Genomic DNA, 27,246 nt, shown 5'->3' with positions numbered 1-27,246 from the left:
GAGATGGCCACCTCTTGACTCTGTATGCAGGAAATATCTTGGACAGACAGACATACTGGACACATGAAGCCTCAGGCCACGGCTGTTGTCAGCAAAGAGGTATAATAAAATAAATGCTGAAGAAAGCAGCTGCATTCTTCTAAACAGCTGTGCAAGTGAAAGCAGCATGCAGCACCTGTCATGTTTTAATGCCTGAAGTTCAACTTTGACCTGGGATAGGCTTACTTCTAAGAGCCAATTGTGTTCAGCGAGACAGGAGGTGGACGTGTTTATGGATCTAATTTTGACTTGAAAGACAAATAGTGCCAAAGTTTACGTACTGCACAGTAACTAGTCTGCATCATCTGAATGTACATATAAACATTAAACGTAATGATTCAGATGCACAGTGATGTTAATTGTTAGTGTCATGTGCTTTATTGGATTAAAACTTTTGCTTTTATTGGTTCTAGTTCTTTGTCTGACTTTAATTGTTTGTGTCGTAAACAAGTGCTCTACCTGTTTTGAACTATTCATTTAATTGTTTCTGGTGCTAATACCCAGACAGGAAAGTACCTCTGCTGACCGAAAGTAGCTCTGGCAAGCTGGCCTGCCTCATTAATCAGAACAGGAGGGAAGGTAATGAAGACGAGACATGCAGGGACGCATCCAATCAGTGAACCATGGGTAACGCTTGCAAGTCTTTGTGTTGTTGCAAACACCGTCAAACATAATTGACAGGAGAGATGCGGCTCTTGGACAGAGGATTAGTTTCCACCGAAGCTGGCCCAGCGCTTCCAGCACTGCTTTCCAGGAGATTTATATCTTTGCATCTTTGATAAATCACTTATTTATTTGTGTGTCACGGTGAGTCAGCGTGGCGTGCTGAGGGCAGGGCGACGCCCCTCTTCTCCTCAGCAGACCACACTTCACTCAGCCCCAATTATTCCATGGCAGCCTATTGCACAGATGCACTGCAGAGGCCATAAAGGGAGCAAATATGAAGTTAGTGCTGCTCTGTCACTTTCCTATCTGCTTTGTTTTTTGTTTGTTTTGGAGTGCTAAGTGATTATAATGCACCGCTTCTGCCAAGTCAACTTTTCAATTAAAATAATGGTTTCCAGTAAAGCCAGCGAGTGGTTGTAGTACGATAAGTCAGTCGGAATAATTAAAGCTGCAGAAAACAAAACAACCCTGGTTTTATTCATTCATTTATTTATTTATTTACTATTGCACGTGATTACAGACATTAATTGTCTCGTATTGCAAAATAAAAGCTGTAGTTTATTATTATGGACTCTAAAGTTGCAGTTTGCTGTTTCTGATTTCTGAGCAGCTTTACCATTGTCCTTTCTTGAATGTATCGCATTGCGAAATTCTTACATTTCCTGATAAACGTTTGTTTATTCCTTTTACAGTGCTTCATATATGTCTGACATTTTCAACACTCAAGTTGTTAAGATAATTTTTACTCTTAATAGGAGCTGGTATTTTTTCTCCAGTTCAAGATATTTATCTGGAAACTTAAAATGCAGTGTCAGGTTTCTACACATTTGATGCCCAGACGGCGATCAGGAATTCACATTGACTCAGGGATCAAATGGTTGATATATTTAGTCTGTGTGGAGTGGGCTCATTTTCTGGTTTTGTTTGTCCGTTTCATTGCAGTAGCTTAAATCATTATTCAGATTATGTCACATTGAAATGTCCTACATCAGCGACCAAATGGTGGCACCATTATACTGCAATAATAAGCAACATGGCCTATACTGTTATGATACAATTATACATTATATTGTTATAAACAGACTAATGGAGCCGTATTGGATGATCAGAGTGTAATTTACACTGAACTGAGGCTGGAAACATGAGGAAGATCACTTACGCAGTGTACGTTGTGTCCATTTACTAGAAAGCACATATGCTGTTTGGGTGATGAAAACAGGAGTCATGGTGGCAAAGGGTGTTTTCACACCTAATAGTCTGGTAGATTGCTGATTCGGGACTCTGTTTAATTGTGGTTACAAGATTCAGCTGGTCCGGGTCCACTTTCACACCACAGTCTGTCAAATGAACCAAGGCTTTTGCATAACCTACTCCCCTCCTCACCTGTTGTGGCGCTGCATTAAGAACTATTGAAGGAGAAGACAAGATAAACCAATGTACAAGAAACCTTGCTCATCTATTGATTAATGCAGGGCAACTTCACTTTCCACCACATGAAAACAAAACCTCAAGCTGCATCAAATTTTACAAGCACGTTTGATGAGATTGTGTTTACCCACACTACCCTGCGTTGTCATCTGCTTCCTGCATTTGGTTAAACTGAAGTGGAGCAAGATCTATGTTTTTAGGCAAACTAGAATTCACTTCTTTGATTTGCATCAGAGTACAATTTCGCCTTCACACTTAAACAAACGAACTACATTTTCCAAGCATTGATTTAACAGGACTGGTGTGAATGCAGCCTTAAACTGCACTTATGTTTTAATCTGTTGCACTTAATGCGAGAAAAGGTGAAGGTGAAATTGTAGACGAGGCAATGTAGAAGAACTGGAAAAAGTCATGATGAAACTGATCAATGTTCTGCTTCAGCTTTGCATATTCAGACCTGTCTACACACTTTATTCAAGCTATGCCAACACTGCTTCACTCCTGCCTTGTCGTCTGATTCATTTGTGTTTATTAGTCATTGTCAAAATGGATCAGAGCTGCCTTACCACCTCTTGGACTGGAGTTTCCACACGGTCATTGGTCTTATTCTGTCATTGACTGGCATTGGGAATGCCTGCTGAGTTATAGCGCATCTAGTAAACTAGTAAAAGTAAAATCTGATACAGTTTTGGTCCAGTGTTTGTTTTGACATAGCACCAGGCCATTTTTGGCACCAGCTAAACAGCACCAATGTGAAATAAACAAGGATCAGAAATATCTAAAATACTTTTTCTAGATCTGATAGCTGCAGTTGGTTTCAGCTGGACTTTTGTGCTTTTTGCATTATTATTTTATCTGCTAAATGTTGATAACAATATGGTCCCAATTTATGTGAAATTCCAGATTCTTCAATTGAAAAAATGTAAATTCCCACGCCTCACCCATGTTACTAAGTCTTTAACAAAGTTGGGTAAAATTCTTGAGCCCAGACAGCACCCAAACCCTCAAGAAATGTTTTCCCAGAGTAGCAGACTATATCCTCTCTGACTTTAATCCACAATATAACTCGATTATACAATTTTTTTTGGTAGCATGACCCACCTCACTGCAGCTCACACTAAACATGCTGGATTTTGCATCTGAAATGTCTGGTAAACACAGGCTGCTGGCGTAATTTTGTTAAACAATTTTCATATGAAAGGGGTTGTATTTTCTTGGTTTGTTAAGTTGTTTCTGGAGAAATATGCTATGGCTCATAGGTCACAGGAACATAACAGCAAAAGGATCTAATTAGTTGGCAGCAGTTAAAAAAAACAGTCTTTTGTTGCACTAAGAAAATATGTTCTTTGAGCATCTGTCCTTGAGTGCATTTAAAGAATAAAAATAGTGGAATCAAGAACCTGAACATATAGAATCAACTGAAAGACACAGTTAGTTATCCTGACTAAAACCTGGATGGAATTGTTAGCCGAAGATTGCCTTTTTCTGTTCAGTTGCCTTGTTAGAGCACATGTAAATGCACCTGCGGCCATTTCTTCCTCTCGTTTTTCATCTCCCATCATTCAGATGCACATCTCACCTTCTATTGTATTATCTCCTGTGGTAATTCACTAAGTGTGGTTTGTGCTGTCGAGAGTAGGCGCCTTATCAGATTGTAGCCTGCTAATTATCGAGACAAGTTTTATTATCCAGCTCTATTCGAGAGCTTCCTAATCAGCCTCAAGGTCATTTATCACCAGTAAGCGTTTAGTGCCAAAATCTAGTGTTTTCTGGGAAATGCAGGATTTTTTTATTATTATTTTTTACAAAAACCCCAAACTCATATCTTAAGTGATTTGTTTCCATTCTCAGGCATCCTAAAACTGAGGCCAAGATAATGAATGAAGAGTATATATTATACTTTTAATGCTGGGTGGAGGGAATTAAACAGCACGCAGGAATGATTTTCCAAAACACTCATCCTCCTCTATGATTCACACTTGGACCTAAGAGAATGTCTCACAGTCATGAGAACATCACTCTGAGGATCTCAGCCTCTTTAAGTGCACAACGCCGTGATGTCAGTTGACAACCACTAAAGAATTCCCGATATTTTGCATGAACACCTTTTTATCTGCTTGACATTAATCATGGTCTGTTTAAATCCTGGTGTGTGCTGTTCTAGAAATCCAAAATTAGATCTGTACAGTGTGGTGGGAGTCGCATTGTGATTATTGTGGGATTTAGATGGGAGTTGACTTGCTTGGTTGTTGAGGAAGATTCACAGATCACTTATTTTCACATGTCAAGGCTAGGACTGGGAATGTTGAATTAATTCAGCTAGTCAGGTTTTTGGTTTCTGAAAATCACATCAAGATTGTAGGGAGCTAAAGTCCTGATCCTGACAATTGTGTCTGGTGGGACTGTATTTTGGGCAAAAATTCTGTTACAATAATGTTTTAATCCACTTTGAATTATTTCCTCATTTACACACGATGTTTGTCAATTTAAAAGATGATTTTACAAGTCAAAACAATTGCAGTAGCTGCTAAAACTGTTGAAGTATCAAACTGAAAATATGTAAATAACAAAGATTATACACCTGAAAGACATTTATGTGACATCATTGTAATTGTCCATGTCCACAATCTGGAAATTTTATCATTTTTAATATCTTTTCACCTCCCTCTTGAAGATTAACATATTTTTAATCATGTTTTGTGTTCACTTCATGTTGCCAGAAAACAAGTAAGTTAATTGAAAGTTATTCATCCAACACACTGAAAAATACTGACATTCAATTTTTTGCTATATCGCAAAGCTCTAATCAAACCAAACAATTAAACATAAAACAATTTTTTTTTAATTAGGAATAATTGACAAACAGAATTTTAAACAAACAATTTATTTTTCAGATTCTCTTTGAGATTTTCTCTTCCAAAGTTCTTAAAACTAAGGCCAAGGTAGCCACTGAAAAGTTTATTTTCTTTTATTGCGGGTGTGCTGGTAACTGAATTATAAGGCGTGTGAAATAATTCTCGAATGGGCTCATTTATGATTCACACTTGGATCCCAGATAACGTCTCTCAGTCATGAAACAGCCGCTGGGACTGAATTTAGCATCTTTACAGACAAATACAGCCTCATGATTTCATTTGACATAACTGAAAAGCTCCAGATTATTTTAAGAGCTTTTTATCTGTGTGACAGTGAAGTGGACGTTATGTTCTGATTAAATCCCCCCCTGTTTGCCCTGGTGTTTTTTGTGCTTTACCACGTGTGACAGATTAAGGGAATTTACATTTAGCAGGAATGTTAACCCTGTTTTGGATGATTTCACTGGAACATCGGTTGATTTTTATCGCCCATGTTTCATAAATGAACTCCATGTCTTTCCTTTCCAGTGTATTAACAGTCAAAGCCAAATGAATTCAGGCTTTGCACTCGGTGACGTGTTCATGCCTGGTCTTCTGCTGGCAGCCCAACATGTTCTGCTGCCTGTGAGATTAGCTTTCCTGATGCTAGCCCAAATGTAGTGTAGTTTGTCAAATCCTCCGCTTGATCTCCCGAGACCCGACCACATGCCAGTGCATTAAACAGGCCTCAGTGACTAACTGGGCTTACCAACCAAACTCACAAGCGTGGTGTCACACAAATGAACGCCATTGTTTTCGCTGCAGGATGTGGCTATGCTTCCCTAAACAGCAGCAGTGGAGAAATCTGCACACACAGGCTCAAGTTTCTAGGTTTTACTGCAATAGTTACAGTCATCGTGATCAAGTTTTGACAGTTTTGACAGGAAGAGGAAGGATTGGTCACTCGTGCATTAGTGAACAGATTAGCAGTAGGCCTAGTTTTTGGCTTGATTTGCATGCATCTCAGGGCTGCATGAATATTCAAACCTATTGTTTTCTTTTTTGCATTGTTTAGGACTTTTTTCCTATTTTGCTCATTAATTTTTATGTGTTGAATGATCCAAACATTTTCCTGGAGAACAAATCAAATAAACTCAAATTGCAGTATTCTCCACAATAATTACAGTAAGACTTCTGTACCAAATGATGCAGCTATAATCTTAATCTCATGCTGTGCAGGAAATACAATAAAATTATTTAACTGATGATTGTTAGAACCAGAGACACAAGACTTGGACCCAAATGCACAACCCACAGACAGGAATACAGTTAATGAGTGTTTATTAAACACGGACAGGAAAAACAGTTCACAAAAAGGCTTTTTGAATGAATCCTCGCTGGTTAGTCTGTGTGGATTCGTCACGACGTCCGAATCCAGTAAAGGGAGCTCTCTGCCCGGGTCGGGAGCACACGAGGGGAACCCGACTAGAAACAAGCAGAGAAGTGTCAGGGGACAGACCAGGTCATACACGGGAAGTCCAAAAAACAGGCAACGGTACATGGGGGAAAAGCAAAAAGCACTAACCGTGAGTCCAGGCAAAAGGTCGAAAACCAGTGTGGCTGAATCAGGCAGAAGTACCGATGAGGGGATCAGGCAGGCTCAGAACAACGAGAAACAATCCGGGTCAGGAACGAACAGACAGGCAGACGAACAGGTTCAGAGAAACGCTGGTAAGTAGACACAACACAAGGAAGGAATACAAACTGGCACAGGACAGGGGAAAACACAGGGCTTATATACACAGAAGGGAGGGAAGACAATGAGACACAGGTGGAACAAATCAGGGCGGAGACAGGTAATCAACACAGGTGAAACAATCAGGGAGAGGAAGCAAAGACACCAGACATGACACAAGAGGAGGATTAACAAAATAAAACAGGAAATGACACACAAGACAGACAAAACATACAAGAGTCCAAGTACTGATATGACAATGATTTCCTTTCTGAAAAGCGAGAAAAATACTCAAAATGCAAAATCAAGATTATTTATCTTGAGGACTTTCTTGGTCAACAAAACTTCAAAATGCAACCTGTTTATTTCTTGTATCAATTATATATTGATTGTGGATGTATTTCTTCTGTTGAGGATGACATATAGACTCAAAGTTAATCAATTGAAATCATAAATAGCCTAATCCTTAACACTGAAAAAAAAAAAATATCCAGTATCACCCAGCTGTATCTAAGGTTTGAGTATAGATATTGAAATATAATAATTCAGTGATTTAATGATGGAATATTGACTGTTTTGTTTTAAGTATGAGAAACTGGAAATAGTAATTGCAGTTTTGTTATGTAACCTTAAGGCTTAAATAAAATGTAGGGTGATTGTTTAGGTTTTAGGTTTAAACCACTTCCTTGATGAGTTCCTTGATTATTCATTGAATTGTCTCGTCTATTAAATATCAATATGGTGCAAATTGTTTCCCACACCCTGACATGATGTTCACAAACATCTTGTTTTAGTTCACCCCTCTGGGATTTTCAGTTTTTTGTAAAAAAAATAAAAAAATACATAAAAAAATAAATAAAATACTAGATTTAAGAAGGAAGGCATGGGTTCAGTTCCAGCTTTGGCTGGTGTGGGCATCCACACAACCCTCAAGAGGATAAAGTGGTTTAGAAAGTGGATGAGTGGATGGATTATCAATGATCAAAATAGTTGTTGATCCATTTAAGTATTGAAAACTAGTAGATTAATGGTTAGTGCTCTGCTTTAGACTGTTCAAAAGTGGAGATGATTGAGTGTGTTTTGGTTTAATGTTAAACATCTCCTGCTCTCTAGCAGTAGTAAAATCCTGCTTCAGTCAAGTGGGAGTGGGTGACTGTGGGAGTATATTATATTTGCTTCCTGTCAAAGAAAAGAGCAGCAGAGTTACAAGTGTTTTAATCTCCTCCAGTTTTAACAACCACATGTCGAACTCACTGGTTCCTTTAGTTTTCTGAGTAACCGAGAGGCTGAAAACTGTTTGAGCACACTGGCCTTTGCTCTTGAATTCTCACTGTTTCTTTAACAGGATTATGTTTGGGAATAGTTTGTCTGATTTTGTAGTTTTGTCTACGTGTGTCCTATGTTTTAATGTCATCTGGTGTTTTGTCTGATGAATTTCTTGCCTGTACTTTTGCAACTCCTCTTAAGGCTTTTTTCAGTCTTTTTTTTTATTATTATTGCACATTATTACATTTTGTATTGCACAACACAGGTGTGTTTCCCAAGGTTCTTCTTTCTGTTCCGGGTTCCAGTCATGCAGTCAGCATTAAAATAAAAATGTAAATCTCAGTGACACATTTTTGCACTGCAGCCAACTGAGATAGACAACTCGTGAACTCTCTTACTTGGGTTCTTTCCTTAACAGTGCAGTACTTTTTAATATTCACATGAGACAAACTTTTGATCCTGAAAGGAGAAACTGACAGATGAAATTAATCTGTTGAATACTTAACAGTTGCCTTTCCCGAATTTTGGGTTTGGATCACAGAACTGTTTACATTGAGTAAAATACATAAAAATAATATGCATGAATTGACCCCAAGAAGCTTTACCTTTGGACAATGTGTCTTCTTGTTCTAAGCTTTTAAGGAATGGAATCAGTTTCCAGATGCACTGAAAATATGTAGATGTTCATGTGTTTCCATGTGAAGTTAAAAAATGTATTTTGGATCACCAGTACTGCCAACATTAGTTGTTTTTTTTTACCCGGTGATCCTGCAGTTTAACTTATCCTTTTCCACTTGTGGAATGTTTAATGCAGCGCTTCTGTAACGTTGCTTTCTTTCCGTGCAGGAAGCACATATTGGCGTGTCTTGGTTCCTCTCTTAATCTACTGTACTTTATGAGACGGTTTTTGGCACCTTGATGATTAATGAACCATTACATTGTTACAACCCTAATAGTAAATGGCCTTGATTTCTATCTTTTACATTATATTTTATTTTTTATACAACTTTATTCTTATTAAATTTAGATTTTTTTTTTTAATTACTTGCATTTATTACTGAGGTGGGAAAGAAACATTTCATTTCTCTGAATGTCTGGTGCTTTTAGTGAATTGACAATAAAAATCTTTGAAAATAAGCTAAACTTATGTGAAATGCAGAGCTTAGACCTCAGTTGGAAAATATGTCATTAAACATTACCGCTGGTAAGATTTTGCCGTGGCGCAGCGCCAACTGATTGACCAACCAACCGAAACCTGTGCGTATGTACCTGATCATAATTAGACACTGCCACACCAACAGATCAATTCCACAGGAAACACTGTAACTATATGTAAAATATGTTGCAATATGGGAAATAATTAATTTAAAAGATATAAGATTAAAATAACATAAAAGACAACAAGATACACCATGAGAAGAATAGAATAATAAGATAAGTTGAATACAACATAAAGAAAGAGAGTTTCAGAGATGGTGCTTTGACACAAGAAAACGTTGCAGGCCATGTCTGTTTGTGTGCGTTAGCGTTTGCATTGATTTGTGTGGTTGTTAGACCCATCTGTCCTGGCAAATCCAATCACATGCGTTCACCTCCAATGCAAAGTCTGAACATGCTCAGGACACATCTCATCTCATTCCTGTTCCATCACGCTTTGTTTAATAACACTCATAACAGAGTGTTTCTAAGATTTCCAAAGTTTTTATGGAAGTCTGCAGAGATTAGCCTAATAAAGTGCTTTAACTGTGTGGTGCCGCAAAGCTCATCTTAATGCTTCTTTTTTCTTTGTTTTGAAGTAGAATGTCCACAGTTCACATAATCAAGCAGAAATTTATAAGCATGTTCTAAACACTTAATCAAACACTTAATCATTCAATCAATGCAACAGAGCTGATAAAACAAATTGAATGGTAAAAGCTGTCTTTCCTATTTGGATGGGTGTGCTTTAGCCTATAGATGAATTGAAGTGCTTGTTTCCCAGCATTGATTTAATGAAAGAATCTGTAAAAAATGTAGCCAGCAGTTTGTGACGTCAGTTTTTACATTTTGGTTCTGCGAAGACACAACATTCATCTTCTGTGATATGAGCTGAAAAAGATGGGGAACCTTAGCTTTAAAGGCCGCTGTCACATTGACTGCGTGAGTTTTTTTTTTTTTTTTCATGGATACTTTACCAGGACAGATGGCTTTGTCAAGATGGAAACTGTAACCTTTGAATCGAGGACAAATGACCTTTCACAACAGTTTTCTATATTCAGCAAGCAGCCCTGCCACTCGCTGTACTTTGTATGAAACTCAAGTTTGTGAAGGATTCGGTGGCAAACAAGGACATTTCTCCACATCCTGTATCCTGCACACAGCGACTCACACTAACAAAAGGATTCAAGGGTGCTACAAATGTTGATGAAGCTGAGGAGAACGGGGTGTGTCACAATTAGAGGAATGCTGAGTGTATTTCAAGTCTTGCTAAATAAAAACTTAAGGTGTCAGTGTAAATGTTGAGGTCTGAAAAGGCTTAGGAGTTCACCAGTAAAGTGTGAGAAATGCTTATGAAGGACTATTCGTTGTTGTTAAGTCAGTCTAAAGCTTTATTCTGTTGGTCTGAAGTTCTAAATGAACTTGGAAATGAAGCCCTACAATAAAAACAAATTCCTAAATACTGGGCTCATTTTTGTAGTTGACCTATTTTACATTTAAAAACCAAACATTTCCATACGTCAGTTCAACCAGAGGTGGAGTCTGCATACTGCTCATATTTGTCGTACTTTCAGGTGGTAAATCAAATTTGTGCTGTAGAAGCTCCACAGTGATTTAATGCCCTCTTGATATTTTCAGCAGAACAAGCTTTGCAAATTGCTGCTTTGCTGTCTATATCAGAAAGCGTGAAATGGCTGCATCTACCACTGATATGCAGCTGGGTGGTCAAACACGCTACACAACCGCATTTCCAACTCCAGCAGGAGCCGAGGGCTGTTGCTGGGGGCTTCACGAGCTGCTCAACAAGTGCCTGCTGATGTCACTGCCTCATTTACATGTCAATATGTTTCAATAGGCAGTGCCTGTAAATGAGGACAAGGGGCTACAATAGTACCCCAGATGGGCTGACAGGTTTTATGCATCAATGGGAGTTTCTCATTTTCAGATTTTTTGCTGGTCTCTTTGGTTTCTCGTGCTTTTTACTAATACTGGTTGGCACTTTGACTTGTGGTTTGACCTTAGTTATCACAACTATAATTTGCAATGTTTAATTTCCCCAGATAATATAAATCCCATGCAAGTCGGCAATCTTTGTGTTTCCCTCAGCTTATGTATTCTGCCTGTTTCCTGGTTTTTGTGATCTATGGAGTTTGCACTGATCATTAAAAATAATATAAAGGTTTGTTTTAAATAGCATTTTGGTTGCAAATTCATCATGATATGGCATGTAGATACATTCAGAAGTCAGTGAGATGGATGACATGGCATTGTGGTGTACACTGTGTTTCGACAGGATCAACAGATATCACTAAATGGTAGACCAAGGATAATTTAAAGGTGACCTTAGTTTATTATGCCCATAGGGAAATAATTTTTTTTGCATTTTACTTATCCCAATACACACAGCTCCTAGCATTAGCCAATGCTAATCTGCTCGAATAATAGTACCTGCAATAATATCTACGTGCACACTGCATTGGCAATCTGTTAAAGTGCACTGTTTTTTAACCTTTACTTTGTTGTAGTTCTTTGCATGTAGATATTTTATATTTCTGATCTTGACTGTAGCAACTGTAACAAAACTAACTTATATCAGGGATCATTAATAATTCTGACTCTGATTCTAAAATCTTCATCAGTTGGTTAAGGCACTGATGAAAAAGTCAGGGATAATCTGGATAAATTCAAGTCATAACTGACTTGGCTTATCCCACTTAAATGTGCCACATGAGACAGCGACATGAGGATTAATTTCTAAATCCCCAGAGGTCCCCAGGTTACACTAGTACGAATTGGACTTTATTCTACTATAGCGCACCGCTACCTTCACCTTAAGCTTGAATCACTGTGAAGCATGTGCTTGGAGGATTGATTTAGTATCCGAAGCTTTACGCGCCATTAGCTTACTGCAGCAAATGAACAGAACAGAACAGAAAACAATCTGGTCTCCACTTTGACAATGCTGTACAACTAACTGAAGGGGCTGCTGAAGTGTAGTGATAAATAAGGCAACAGCACACACAGAGGACTGCAATGGCACTGAAAAGTCACGCCTGGCAGGACACCATGTCTGGATGAATATACTGCAAACTGTTGTGTTTGATAAGTACCAAATAATGATGGTAGCTGTACAGTTCTGACAATATATGAACCTAATGTACAAGGAGTTACATGTTTAATTTGAGTGTCTTATAAATAGCACTGGCAGTAAGGCATAACCTGACCAACTTTTCAATAAAACTATGTAATTTCACATAATCACCCCACCCCCTAAAGGAGAGGCAAGGTGTATTGTTTCTGATTCGGTTTGTTTGTTAACACTGTAGCAGCAAAACTATTGGTAAAATTCATACCAAATTGAGTTTATAGATTGCCAGTGACCTAGAACAGATGTGATTACATTTTGGGAAAACTAGGTATAAGTTCCAATTTTTTATGAATTTTTAACATTTTTTTTTCGCGTACTTGTAATAGGTGAAATTTCAAATGTCTATAAAAAAGTCAATTTAGTTTCAATTTACTTCAAGCTTGGCACATATATAGAGGCAATTGATAGGCTGACATTAGCACATGCATAGACATGATGACATCAGCTGGATCGATGCCAAAATAAACTACAATATGTGCGAGGGGCGGGGTTTGTTGTGCTTGGCAACACTTTTTTAAAAAAAAATCTGAATATTACTAGATCTGTGTAAACACATTTGGTAAAGCTACAGCAGCTAGGCTAATAAATTAATAAACAAAAAGCTGAAAAGAAAACCTGACATTTGATCTAAGGGAAAGTATTTAGATTAATTTAATTTAATGGGGCTTATGGTGCCCAAAATGATTTGGGTACTGCGCCTGAACATTATAATGGTTGAGAAAATACTCAAATATAAAGTCAAACATCTACTGCATGCCTACGGGACCAAGGGAAATGAAACTAGGACTTAAGACAGGTCAGTGACCCACACCATCTGGTGTTTGGGTCCAGTGAGTCAAATTGCTTTTGCTCAGTTCATAAATAAATCAACCAACAAATAATCAGGATTTGTATTTTCCTCAGAGTGACACAAGTTAAAGAAATCAGTTTTGCAGTTTAAGCTTTGCTACAGGACTTATGTCAGCACTGCAATAGATCTGTAAATCTTTAAATACATCATGTAAGTGAACTTTAATTTCCCAGTATTGATCCGCCTGTGTTTTCATGACTGTGAAAGTGTGATGTAGTAGCCAACTGAGACAGAAGCTTGTGGAAACAGCAGTCACATTTTATGGAGTTAACAAATTAATAGGTCCGGGATGGATTAGTTTGTTTATTTTCTCTGCCCATTATTTTACTCTGTAAGCAAAAGGCTACCTGAGCTCCGAAAATAACTCAATGGATTGTCCCCTGACATTCTAATCCACATCTGTTGCCTTATATTCATATTACCAGAATGCACATAGTAGTAATAAAATGGAGCTGCATATTGTTTAATGGGTTTTAAGGTCACTAGTTGCAGACTTCTAAATGCTCTGCAAGGCTGTATCTTTACACTTATCCATGAAATAAAGAATTGAATAAAGATGGAGAAACAGTCACTGCATTTCCTTCTGAAATACATCTTTTATGCTTGCTCTGCTACCTGACAGTAGGACCAGTTGGATCAGTGTGTCCACAGTTTATTGGCTAACTGCGCATCCTAAAGCCTCACTGCTTTATGGCATCCTTAACTGTGTGACCTCAATTGAATATCTAGTGGTTATGTTATGGACTTCAAACTGGGACAACCTTAAACTTGTGGCTTGCTGTGATCATATATTCTAACTAGAGCGACTCCTTGATGTTTCCTAAAGAAAATGCGGTGTATTTACTGTATGGAGACGATTCAGGCTTGTTTTTTTTTTTTAATCCCTTCGGAGCTGAAGCACTGTCCTCTCTCAAGGTCGGCCATTTTATAGGTTTTCTGCTGCATCAGGTATTTGTGGGTAGCTCAGCCCTGTTTTTGCCCTGCCTGCCTGCTTGGCATACACAAACTCTTCCAACTAATGCACATGGTTCTTTCCTCTATGCACAATCACAAAAGGTATTTGTAGTTTCATGCCCATGGCGTAAAAGTATACACTGGCACACAAAGCGCACACGACTAATGTCACACAGGGTGAGTGGATGGCCTTCTTATGTGACTCAGGAGCCATTGACGTGTGATTTAAGAGCAGGAGTTTACAGTAGGCACTGGCAGAGCGGGAGAAGCCCAGGGCATGAGATGAATATCAACAGTGTCTGCATCCACCACTTGAGCGGCCTCCATGCCACATCACTCACATGTTCATAGCAGTCGATGCAGCCATGCTCTGTCTGGTCGATGCCGTGTTGCACAGAGCTGCTAAACATGTGCCACTGAAGTTGATCATCTTTTTTTCCAGGCTCACAGCATCGTGAATGATCACAGGTCAAAACAAGGTGACGCATTAGTTTCTGATTGGTCCAGAGGGAGGCTTAATCACTCATGATTCATACTGTTGTCACCTTGTTATTTTTAGAACAAAGGTCCCTGCATCACGTTAAAGAGAGGATGTGAGACATTTTAAGTTTTAGAGGATTTTCTGGTGCATCTGCAGGGAAATGCATCCAAGTTGAGGAGAGATAGGCTGCATTACTGTATCTTCTCCTAAACTTCTTAAGGCCTTTTGTGTTTAGTAGATATGTTACGTACAGGGCATTTTTGACAGAGCTTCACACCACAGAGAGCCCTGGGGATTACATATACCCAGCGAGTCTCCCTCAGATGTAGAACCAGCTGCTTTCACTGTGGCCTGTAAGGATCCTCTCCTCCCACGCTTTCTCCTACTGCACATCCCTCCCACCTTCCCTTCGAATGTCTCCTCTCGGCGTCATCCCCCCTGGGATTACAGCACAACACATAGCCATTGACGGCCACATAAAACGGGCGACGCAGACTTTTTCTCCCGCTTTCCCTTGTTTTTAGTGGGTCATTCCTGCTGCGTCCCTGTTGTCTATTTCCGTCCGCTCCTGATGTCACATTTGAATTTTGTTGGGAAGTTGTCACGCGGTGGGTCGTATTATAGAAGTAATACCCGAGAGGGCGTTCTCTACTGCGATTATGGGCACTGTGAGGATTCAGTGGGTAGGAAATGAGCAGTGTTGACAATCCCAAAGTAACTTTAATCACAGTTAATGTGAGCTTTAAATGACAGATGCCAGTGCAAGGGCTCTTTGACAAGTACTATGCATACATAAGAATGACGACATGAGGACACTTCATGCTGAGTGGCTGAAATTATCCCTTGTGCAGCTTGAGTACAAAAGTCTGGAAGATCTCACTGGTACTGCAAATATACACCTCCACCCTTTCCATCAGTACTTAACATTAAATCTAGTTCAACTGCAGATGTGAAGTTTCAAAAGTTTAGAAGATCATGTCATAGAGGTTAAACACACAAGAATTAAAACTCCTGCAAGGTCCATGTGATTTAAGTAGTTGAAGAGAGAATCACTGTGTCCTATCCATGTCTTTGATTGTTTTCACTATAGTTTTAGTGTCTTGGAACAATTGACCAATCATACTGAAGTCACCATTTGGCTAACTTGTTGATAAAGGTAATATATGACACACAAATACCATACTGTATAGTTGATAAATGAAGCACTGTGGTGATGCAGAGATGTCATGCTCTGAAAATTGTAGTCTCAAGATGTACGAGAACATGCTTTTATGTATCAGACACAAACCACATCATCAATTATATGTTTTTTCACTGAAGATTAAGTTGAAATTTTCCGTTACCATTTAAATCAACTACAGCTGTGTAATTTGGTGAAAAAGTGATGATGAAAGTGTGATTGTTTGTATCTCAGACATATAAAATTAAACTTGTAATGTGACTTAATTTACCTTTTATTTTGCATTTTTACATACCTCCCTGATCTCTCATTAAATCCAAAATACTACCATGCTATAGAGGTTGTGTTTATTTTTCCCCCATTTCTGCAATTAGTGTTCCCTAAATCCTCCTACATATGGATGTTTGTGATTATATAGCTGCACAGTGTTTGTGATTTTAGCCCTAATCATGACTCTTGTATATAAATCTGCTAAAATAAACACAACATGATGTTTTTGTTGTGCATATTGCTGAGCCTTAATTAAAAAGTGGTTGCATGGAGACCCAAGTTTTATTAACTAAGCACTAATCTGTGAAAAAGGAATATGTTTTGAACAAGAGCACTGTCATTGTGATATACTCTAAATGTGCTGACATAATGCAATGGTGTGAGAACCTTTGATTACCTTTTGTAATAAGTTAATGATGCGATACAACCACCACCACCGTCTGTGTAACTGAGGAAGAAAAAAAGCACACCCAGAGTGGTAAAAAGCTGGCCTACCTATATTTCACAAACTGTTCAAAGACTGAGGACACAATGTAATTCCACAACCAAAGTTCACAGGCTTGTTTTGTCTGCAGTTCACGCAACTCCGCTCTATACATACACTGTGGGTGTAGCCAGTAAAAAACACATTCTACAGCAACACTCTGGTCTGGTAACAAGGCCTGTTGCATTTAATATATAATCACTATATCACAATTATTTCACATAATCATGGTCATTGTCTCCATTCATTATAAAAGCAACTGGTTAAAAGTAACAGAAATAACCTTCTGTCATTATTTAAACATTTCTGACCATTTTTAGACTCACAATCTTTTAATGACATGTTGTGCGTCATTCTTATGCTATGATTTGGTTTATTTTGACTTCACTTTGGTTGAATATTTCTATCATCTCTGCCAGGCTCAATTTTTATTAAAACAAGATAATTATATGCCAGTAAATTAAGATGAATTAAGATAATTAAGATGTATAAATAAACTATTATTAGACCTAATCTGTGGTGATGGGAAAAGTTAACGACAGACAAAAATGTCATTATTAGCTGTTATTTTTATTGCAGTATTTGAGCTGTGGCTCTGACTAAGCCTCTGTGCATAAATGTAGTGAAAGATTGTACATATGTGTTATTTTTAATGTATTTAGTTGTGATAAAGGAGCCATGGCTGTCCAGAGAGATGCTCTGTCACCAGAACACTGTGTGATATGCTAAGGTCATTTACTATTCTTTTATTGAATATATTTATTTATGTGCCATATTTCACACCAGACATTTGGGGATGTTGATGTTTTGATCTCCTGGGCTGTTAAATGTGATGGCAGCTAACGTAAAACCCTGTCTCAGAGTTTTATTACCAGTTATATTTGTGTACTGACCACATATTGCAACAGGATGTAATACAGTATATATATATATATATATATATATATATATATGTATATATATATATCGAGGCCCAAAACGGAATCTGGCCGGATTCAGAATCGGGCCGGCCCAGAATGGAATTCTATTCTAGGCCGGCCTAGAATGGAATCCTGCTGCTATAATATTATTTTTATACCATGTTTAATGCAAATGATCTAAATTATTACAAAAATCAATACATGGAATTTGCAAATATGTGAAAAAAAAATGAAACAAACAACATTTTAATTGTAAACTATAATACACTTTATTTACAAATAGAACCTAGTGGTACTCCCCACCAATATATGGTACAGTGAAACTGACTGAAATTGACAATAGTTACTCAAGGTATGCAAGACTGAAAATGTAAAATTATGACAAATTATGGAATTATGGATCATTTGCATTAAACATGGTATAAAAATAACATTATAGCAGCAGGATTCCATTCTAGGCCGGCCTAGAATAGAATTCCATTCTGGGCCGGCCCGATTCTGAATCGGGCCAGATTCCGTTTTGGGCCTCGACATATGTGTATATATGTATTTGTCATAGACACCTGACATAATGTGTCTTTTTGGTGTCTATTTGGAGTCAGAAAAATAACCCAAGATTATCGTAGAAATGATAGGAACCTGTAAATTCTAGGTTGAGGATGGAGACCTCAGCACATGATTCCAGGGCAGCCAATGTTGGTGTTTGACTGTTGATTCACAGGAATTTGTGTGCCAGAAACTCCATGTGTTAACGCTGAAGTGAAATCCTGCTTTGCAAAGCTCCATCAGCTTGACTTATTTGATGTACAGACAACACACAATTAACGATTTTTCTGTGCCCCCTCCCGCCCCTTCCCCTCTCCCCCCCCTCCCACTCGTCCTCTCATCCCGCTCCCATGCCAATCTTCCCTCTCACTTTCCTTTTTCGTCTTTTTGCCACATCTTTTTCACAGTTCTCTCCTTTCTCATTATTCCCCTCGTTCCTCTCTCTCTACATTTCTCCCCACGTCATTTCTCCTTGTTGCCTCTACATGTGATTTCTTTTATCTCATTCGTCTTGCTCCCTCCTGATCTACCTCTTCACATCCTCCCCCTCCCCTCCCCTCCCTCCCTCCTCCCCCTCCCCTCTCTGCTTCTCTGGCAGGCTGCTCATTGCAGTGAGTCAGTATCATGGAGGCAGGCAGCGGGGCTGCCGCAGCGGTGGGGAGTGCAGCACTAGGACTGCTGGGAGCTACAGCTACGTCCAGCCATGACATCTTGGACAGGTAAGAGCTCAGGACGAAGCTGCCGCACACACAGGAATGGACTGCCCTGAACATTTTACATCAAGGAGCGAGTAAAAGTGTGTTTTGAAAAAAGGAGGACCACACCTATGGTTGTGGGTTAGTAAGCATGCTAGTTTGTTTATAGTCAGAGTAGGGGGTGTGAAGTGTGTGTGAGTGCGTGTTGTAATGTTTAATTGTGCAGAAATGTTCACATACAGAAAGCCTGTCTTTCTGTGCTCTCTGCATGTGTCTCGCTATCATTTCTCTCACTGTTGTGCAGCAAATGCTCAGATTTCGACAGTCAGGGATTCTGGTTTGTGCTTATAGCGGCGTTAGTTTGTATGAGTGTGCACATGTGCGCACGCATGTGTTGGAGTGTGTATATGTGTGTTGGTGATGGAAGAGGGGGGTGTTACTTGGCTTCCTCTATGCCTCAAGGAGAAATGACACCAGGGTTTGCGCATGCAGGGAGGGGGAGGCATTGGTAAACGTGCCTGAGTGCTATAGCTGAGCCAGTAGGGTGAGTTTGCATAGTCACTACCCCACCCCCCTATTTAACCCCCACCCTACACCCCATCATGCCTAGCAACCCCAGCAGCAGCCATCACTGACTGTCACTACTGGAACCCCTCATTCAGATTTCCGTTATTGACAGAGCCACCAGTTAACTCCTGGCTCCAGCGACCACTGCCTCCACTGAGGGGCTGTATGTATCAGCTTTCAGCCCGTTACGTCATCGCTACAGCTGTACACCCACACCCACATGCCCGTGCACTGTCATCATGCATAAACCCTCAAGCATGTACATTTACAAATCTCACATGGACTTGTTTCTAATAGACACTTATGAGTCACAGGGATGTTTGAGGACAAATACCACTGACACATGTACAGATGATAAACACACACACACACACACACACACAAAAACACACACACACACAGAAACACACACGCACACACACAGCAAACCCTCATTAATCCTTGTTGTCAGGGGCTTCTCTGCATAGTGGACTCTCTCATCACCTAGCAGGTGCTGTTGGGATATCACTTATCTCCTCTATATTACGAATGTTACACTCTCTGCCGGTGAGGTATAACTAATCTCCACATCATATCACGGGGATCTCCTTTGACACATATTGTACAATCAGCGATGGAAATTGAGGCTGTGGCAGTGACTCATTTAGCTGTCATTTCCTCACTATTTCTGTTAGTCACCACTCACTTTCTGACTGAAGAGGATACCATTTAACCAGCCTTCCCTGAGACGTCATAGCATTTTTATCTACATGCACAGCCCTTCATGCCATGCAACTGGTGAGGTTTATCACTGCAGCTGGATTAATGGTGTGTGTCCATCTGTCTGATTCCGTTAATTTCTTTCAAATATGTGCTTCGCTTTCAATTTTTTGTGAGCGTGGATTACGGTTCCACCTGCCCCTTGCCCATCGCTCCTCCAGTCTTGAACTGGGTCTAAATCCTGCACTGGGGTTACCATGGCAGCAGCAGCTTAGCATACATTAGACAGTGGTCCAACATTAGAACTGTGAGTGAAAAGAAGAGAAAGAAGAAAATAAAGACAGAGTGAAGGGAGAGATAAATAAGTGCAGGGGAAAACCAAGCGGAAGGGGTGTTTCTCTTTTGCTAAATTCCTTCTCGATGTTACAAACTGTACAAATGCAAGAGAGACAAGCACTCGGTTCATTGCCCGTCAGAGCAGATTATTTTCTTTTATCCAAAACGACAGGGAGGGCGTTTGGCCGGGGCGAATGCATCATGAAAGTTGTCCGGTGAATCCTGGTGGTCAGGGTTGGATCAAGGGATCAGCAGTCACAACTGAGGAGGGCGGATTGGGGACAAAAAGCCGCCAGGAGGTGACACAGCTGTAAAACTGTGCGCTGTTTGTGATTCCCTAATCCAGTCAGACAGATGAGCGGATAGCAGAGTGGCTCTCTGCAGGAGGAGGCCCACACCAGCAACTAGGCCCTCGTGGTTCTGTATCTGAAAAGATCACGTAGCTGCTAATTTAAGGTACGCACAGGCTTGTAGGGGTGTACTTTTCCATTTGCTTGTGCAGGCAGTTAGCTAATATAAGGTTAGTAACGTGTTGTTTTCTCATTTGACATTAACCTAAGGGAAGTGTAATTTCTCTTCTGTTTTTAGGTTACTGTCTTGGGAATAAAGTTGTATTATCTCTGTATTTTCTACATTTTACCATCCAACCTGAAACACTTTGACTCCATTTACTCATGCCTATTTTGGAATGTATTTAACAGAATCTCTGGGCTGGCAGAAAAAACAGTGACACTAAGGTCCAATGAAACAGAAATGTAATTTGACTCAGGATAATGGCATTTGCTGGTATCTCATTCATTTGACAGTGGAGGTGTAAATCCTCTCTGGGGTACTCCACCAATGTTGTTTTTCATTGTTGCTTCGGGCTCTATAGCTTAGCTTTAACCAGCAGAAAGCTTAAAAAGTAAAGGCTTGGAAGTCACCACTTAAAATGTCACAGCTTTTAAAGGAGGTTAAACATCAAGTAGTTTTAGTAGCTTCACCAGCAGACAATTTCAGCTTCATTTTGTCATATTTACAGAGCACATTAGGATTCCTGGTTGTTTTGATCATGCAAATGCTTTTTTACGTGGATGCTCATGGATACCTTTTTCTTACCATTTTTTTTAATATAGATAATAACCTGCAAACAAAGATAAGTCATCTAATTCAGTTTCTTATTCTTTTTAATTTTTGAAACAAGCAAGAGTAATCATGTATTAATTCAGCCTAGACACAACATGACATGAATTAAACATACCATGTCTTCCCAAAAGTTAATATTAGTGACTATCCCATCCATTAGTATTCCCCTGCTACACTCTAAACCAGTGCAAGGTAGTGCAATTAGGTTGCAGGCTCACAGCTCCTTTATTTTGCTCCTCCAGTAATTGATGCTACCGAGCAGTTATGTTATGCTGCTGCTATTCAATGAATGGTTAGTAATACAACTGTCCATTAAATCCATGTTAGAGTTTTGCAGATGAAAAAATAATCATTATATGCAGTGACCGTGGAAATGTCCGTTCTTGTCTGTAAATTTGTATCAGCAGGAAGGTGAGATTTATGGCAGCATAAAGGAATATTTCTGTTTAGCGTGGATGGCTAGCCGAGCTGTAATGCAGATATAATATACAACTGTAACACCACAGTATGCCAGATCTGATTGCTTAGGCATAATTCTGTCTCACAGAATGAATGAATTGGGACACTGATGTAAATTTCTACATATACAGTATAATGAGAACAAGACTAAGAGGACAGATGACTCCTGTTTTGTTTGCTAAGTCGTACACAGGCCAGAATCTACCTGTGGGATTGGAGTGAAACTAAACTGCTGCCTGAATGGAAAGTCTTCCATTGTGGTGGTAATGAACCATGTTCAGGGCATACAGTATATTCTGATTTTGATCACTTACTCAGGAAGGGCCACAATGAACTACAAATGCACTGATGAGTCATTTTTTCATTTACTCACGACTGTCCCGACCTATGCACATCAAGGCTTTTAGACTTCCCTCTCCTTCTTAGACTTCTCCCACTGCTAGAAATCGACATTTCTCATGCTGAGATTATCTGCTGATTGTATCTCTTCTTTGTCTGAATGATTTTTTTTAAAGCAGCAGTAATATCCTGTCTTCACTAGACTTGTTTCAGACACATTTTAAGCCCGTCAGACTGAGAAGAAACAAACGGCTCAATTTTAAAGCTGAAAAAAATTGACGTGTTTATGTAATAAATGAAGTGATGTTTCTCAGATGGATGAACCTACAGAGATTTGTCTTTAGATTGTGAGCTTTACACAGCATTTAAGCATATTTGAGCTCTTTTTTGTTTTCTTCACTGTTTAGCTCTGACTTGTGATAGTAGAGTTGTATGACGTAACTCTTACTTCATTCCATCTTCAGTCAGTCATTGGTTTTCAGCATATCCCCTGTTTGGAGAAGGAGCAAAGAAATGCACTGCTGTTGATGGGGTCAGCCTAAATGTATATGAGGTCTGAGCCATTATAAAAACTTTCAGGTGGGTTTAGTATTATGCCAAACACAGGACTAGATTAGTATAACAGATTTTGTTACTTGTAGTCCAAGTGGAGGCTTAGCAGTCGCACCCAAGTGGAACGTAATGAGATTTCCAAAGCCCAAGACTGAGAGTGTAGCAACTCCAGTCCACTTGGTGGCAATAATTAACCTATAAACTTGTTTGTCAACCATTGATACGCACTAATTAGGAAGAAGGAAGAGAAACTGGGAGAGAAGCAGGATTGTAATCACTAGGTCAAGTTTGTCTTGACTCTTTCGTCGGCTTCAACACATTGCCTTACTGGTGCAATTTTAATTTTCTTTGACACTATGTCTATCATCTGCCATCAGTCACCCCCAAAAAATGTGCAACGTGTGAATAAATGGATAAAACTGACCAAAATTTTATGTCCTTCACCTTGCTATTGGCAGCTTAGTAAGAAATTGCAACTATAATTATCATAATTGCTTACTATAATTATTACTGTAAACATTTCAGTGCTGTGATGCTGACGCCACAGGTCACTGATTTACAGTTTTTATTCATGACAAAAATCAGCTCATCTAGTTTGGATAAATAAGACATTTTAAGCTTTTCTATTAGTCTGCCTCCAATATACACTATGGTGAGTGTTTTCAGGGCTTTAAGTCCCTGTTGGAGAGAGCTGCCTGGTTTGGAAGGTGAAGCTATTTTGTTAATGTTCTCTTCAAAGCTACCAGACTCCTACAACAAAAACAGTAATTTTACCTCAAAACACGAGCTGCTGTTCTCCTGCTGCCTTGATCATTTTGTTTGTTTGCATTATTTTAACATGTTAATTTGGATCTGAACTAACATTTAAGACATGCTGTAACACACGGACTATGAGAGAGGAAGAGATAGACTAGGAACTCCTGTTCTGCAAGTAGGGCTGCACGATTAATCGATTTTAAATCGAAATCGGATTTTTTAATTAGGACGATTTTTAAAAAAGGGAAATCGTCAAATCGATTTCATCTCTCTCGTGCCTGCGGCCGTGCGCTTGCGGGCTCCCGTAGGCTCCTCCTCCTCTCAGTGACAGCGGTCTGTCACAGAAGTCTGTGTAATGACCGGACTTTAAATGTGTTAATGAGCCCGCAGTACTTATAGCAATGTAAGCCGTGGCTTCACGCACGGATCCCGCAACTGAAATAGAACTGCATGCGGATCACTCATCTTACATTGTCCCGGATCTGTACCGTACTGTCTTCTTCCGAACCGGGTCCGAGTCTCGGGGTCATCAGCCTCAGCAGAGGAGCCCACACAGCCCTGTGCCCACACACATCCACCAGCTCCACACATAGAATCCCTCCAGTGTGTCCCGGGTCGGTCTGTTCCACGCACGGATCCCCCAGTTTAAATAGAACCACATGTGGATCACTCATATTAACCTGGTCCACGCACACACGCACGACTGATGCCTGTCACTGACTAACATTTGTATCACTTCTGTGAAAAAAAAAAAAAAAAAAAAAAAAAAAAAAAAAAAAAAAAAATATATATATATATATATATATATATATATATATATATAAGAATTAATTTAGTCCTCTTACTTGCTAAATTTTTCACTCACAAATGTAAGTTCTGTAACACAAAACCAAATATTATTTATTTTTTTAAAGATGTTGAACTTTATTTAAAGCTGTTAGATGAATCTGGAAACAAAAAGGCGATAAAAAACATAAGTATTTGCTCTGATTTGGACATTGTATTATAGTGTATTTCCCCAGGCAAACTTCTGTTATTTTCTTGTTGTATACATTGTTTGTGTACTCTACTTCATTCAATAAAGATTTAATTAAGAAAAAAACTTCTGTGGGTTCATCTCGTGATACCATCACAGATTTGAGGTAGGGAGCAGTGCCTTGCATTGTTGGCTGCTCACAAAAACGACATGCTGACTTCTGTTGTCTTTTGTAATTTTACCCAAAAATCGAAATCAAAATCGAAAATCGAGTTTTTAGAGGAAAAAATCGGGATTTTTTTTTGCCAAAATCGTGCAGCCCTATCTGCAAGGTAAAATTACTGTTTGGACTCTGCAGTCTGGTGGCTTTGAAGAGAGTGATATGAGAACTCCTGTTCCCCATTGTCTAACAGCAAGGTAAAGTAGTGTAAATATTGGGTGGCCATGGCTCAGTTGGTAGATCGGGTTGTCCAATAACCGAAGGGTTGATGGTTCGAATCCCGCTCTGTCCTAATCAGTCCGTTGTGTTCTTGGGCAAGACACTTCACCCTCCTTGCCTCTAGTGCCACCCACACTGGTGTATGAATGTTTGGTGGTGGTCAGAGGGGCTGTAGGTGCAAAATGGCAGCCACGCTTCTGTCAGTCTGCCCCAGGGCAGCTGTGGCTACAGATGTAGTTTACCACCACCAGAGGGAGAATGTGAGAGCGAATGAATAATGGGTCAATAATGTAAAGCGCTTTGGGTGTCTAGAAAGGCGCTATATAAATCCAGTCCATTATTATTATTATTATTATTATTGAAAATGTAGTCAACTCTTGCCTCATTGCAATCCCACCTCAACAAATCCAATGTATCCCATTAAAGCTATACCGTATGATGTGGCATTTTTACACTTTTCTTTTGTCATCTTAAAATGATCCTAATAAGTGTGTGTCAAACTAAAATGTAAAAGAAATCCGCCACATATTGAGACTCAAAAATGTTTAATTCTCATATATTTCTGATAAAAGTCTGACCAATCATTTTAGTCGGTCCGAATAAAATAATTGGCCAAACCTGACTGAGCCTCCTGTCAATCATCCATTACGGCCGTCCAGCATCCGATCCATTATCGCCGCCTCACATCCAATATGTGTCCCTCTGAATCTGACGCTTCTCCTGTCACTGACCACAGCCTACTGTCTAGGATGTGTATGGATAGAACTGACATGCACATGTGGAAGGGAAAAAACGGATTTATTAACAGAAACAACAACTGAGGGGCACAAACGGGAGTCTGATGAATGAAGGATGGAGATAAAAGTTCGGAAATCAGCTGTACTGGACTGAACAGGTCTGCATAAAGCTCAGTTTTTATGACGGTGGGACTCATACAGGTGCAATTACATGGTGTCACACAATGTAAGATGATGTAGGATGATAATTGTATGGACTATGAAACCTCAAATGTCCACGGAAAATTCGCGGAGGCCGCGCGTTCACAGTGTGCGCGCCCATCCCCTGGGCACTGCAGTGACACTGACCCAGCGCTGCACAGACCAGGTCTACTGATGGAACAGGAGCCGCGGGCCCGCGGCAGGTGGATGATGCATCTGAATACTGAGGGAGGGGTCCGCGGACACACCAAAACGGACCGGACCTCCGCCTCTGCTTCCTCCTCCGTTTCCATCGCGCATCAGATGAGAGGAGGAGAGAGGAGCCTCAGTGTTCAGGCAGAGGGAAGGGGGCGGGGCTTTGGAGGGAGGCGGGTTGTTCATGTTCAAACTTTTACTAAGTGCTGTGAGAAATGCCACATCGGTAGGTATAGCTTTAATTTCAACTCTAATCTGACAGTTTTTCCCTCAGAATTTGAGAGACTTCAGTGGTTGTTTTAGTTTAAATTCATCATAATTCCAATGTTGGATGTGTGGCATGTGTTGCATTCCAATTGTTGGATGTGTTGTGTAGTTGTGTTCATGAACCTTGACTGCGATAACTGTGCGAAACATGTTTTTTTTTTTTTAACCATGCATGAGTACGTGATTGCTCCTTGGCTGTGAATTCTTCATTCAGTTTCTTAAGTCTGCTCTCTGGATGGCAGGAGGTATGCAGGAGTATTTTCTGTTGATGAAAGAATTCCTTGGGCCTTTTTCCTTGGGAAAAACATCTGCTTATTGCTTGCTTATTTTCCCTCATCCCTCATTAGTCATAAATCAACAAATAGATGCCGGACAATAAAAAGCCCCATCAGTAGCCTTGTGTTCTCTGTTTGACCTCTTTCAGCCACCATGCTTTCTGCAGTGCAGCATAACAGTTCCCCATCGGTGATTGATTATATTCAGCGACCCCGAACACAGCTTGAATTTCGCCCTCAAAAATTCTGCTGTCATAGCTTCAGTCAAAGGCAGCTAGTAGAAACCCAGTTAGATAACACCACCCTAAAATTAGTGTTAGTGGTCATTCCTATGAAATTGAATAGCTTGGCCTAGATTCACCATATGAAGTATATCCTAAAGCAATAACAGTAGCCCCCAAAATGCGCCTGTTCTAGTGTCTAAACACTTCTTCCTGGCTTAGAAATATTAATTATGATTCAAAGTCATTCTTTTTCAACTGAATAAAAGCCAAATCCTTCTCTGAAGCCATGTAGGCAGACATATTTAATATACTCATATCCAGCCAATATCTATATACACAGAATCAGAACAGTACATTTGTTATGTAATTTTCCTACACACAAGAGGAGCATAAACTCTGTCACAGG

At 39.6% G+C, this 27,246-nt stretch overlaps 1 protein-coding gene across 4 annotated transcripts in view; it reads left to right on the top strand.

The window, feature by feature from the left end:
- arhgap32b (Rho GTPase activating protein 32b) overlaps positions 1-27,246 on the top strand; it is a 133,379-nt gene that overhangs the window by 20,354 nt on the left and 85,779 nt on the right. For 3 of the 4 annotated variants that reach the window (XM_030154817.1, XM_030154816.1, XM_030154814.1), the window contains exon 2: positions 18,406-18,717. In XM_030154817.1, coding sequence (XP_030010677.1) covers positions 18,623-18,717 — 95 coding nt within the window. In that variant the 5' untranslated portion in view covers positions 18,406-18,622. The remainder of the gene's footprint in view (positions 1-18,405; positions 18,718-27,246) is intronic. The other variant, XM_030154815.1, reaches the window with a different exon arrangement.

Source organism: Sphaeramia orbicularis, chromosome 14 (assembly GCF_902148855.1).
Source record: "Sphaeramia orbicularis chromosome 14, fSphaOr1.1, whole genome shotgun sequence".
NCBI classification, from domain to species: domain Eukaryota; kingdom Metazoa; phylum Chordata; class Actinopteri; order Kurtiformes; family Apogonidae; genus Sphaeramia; species Sphaeramia orbicularis.
Note: the sequence above shows the minus strand (reverse complement) of the source record. Positions and strands in the feature narration are given on the sequence as shown.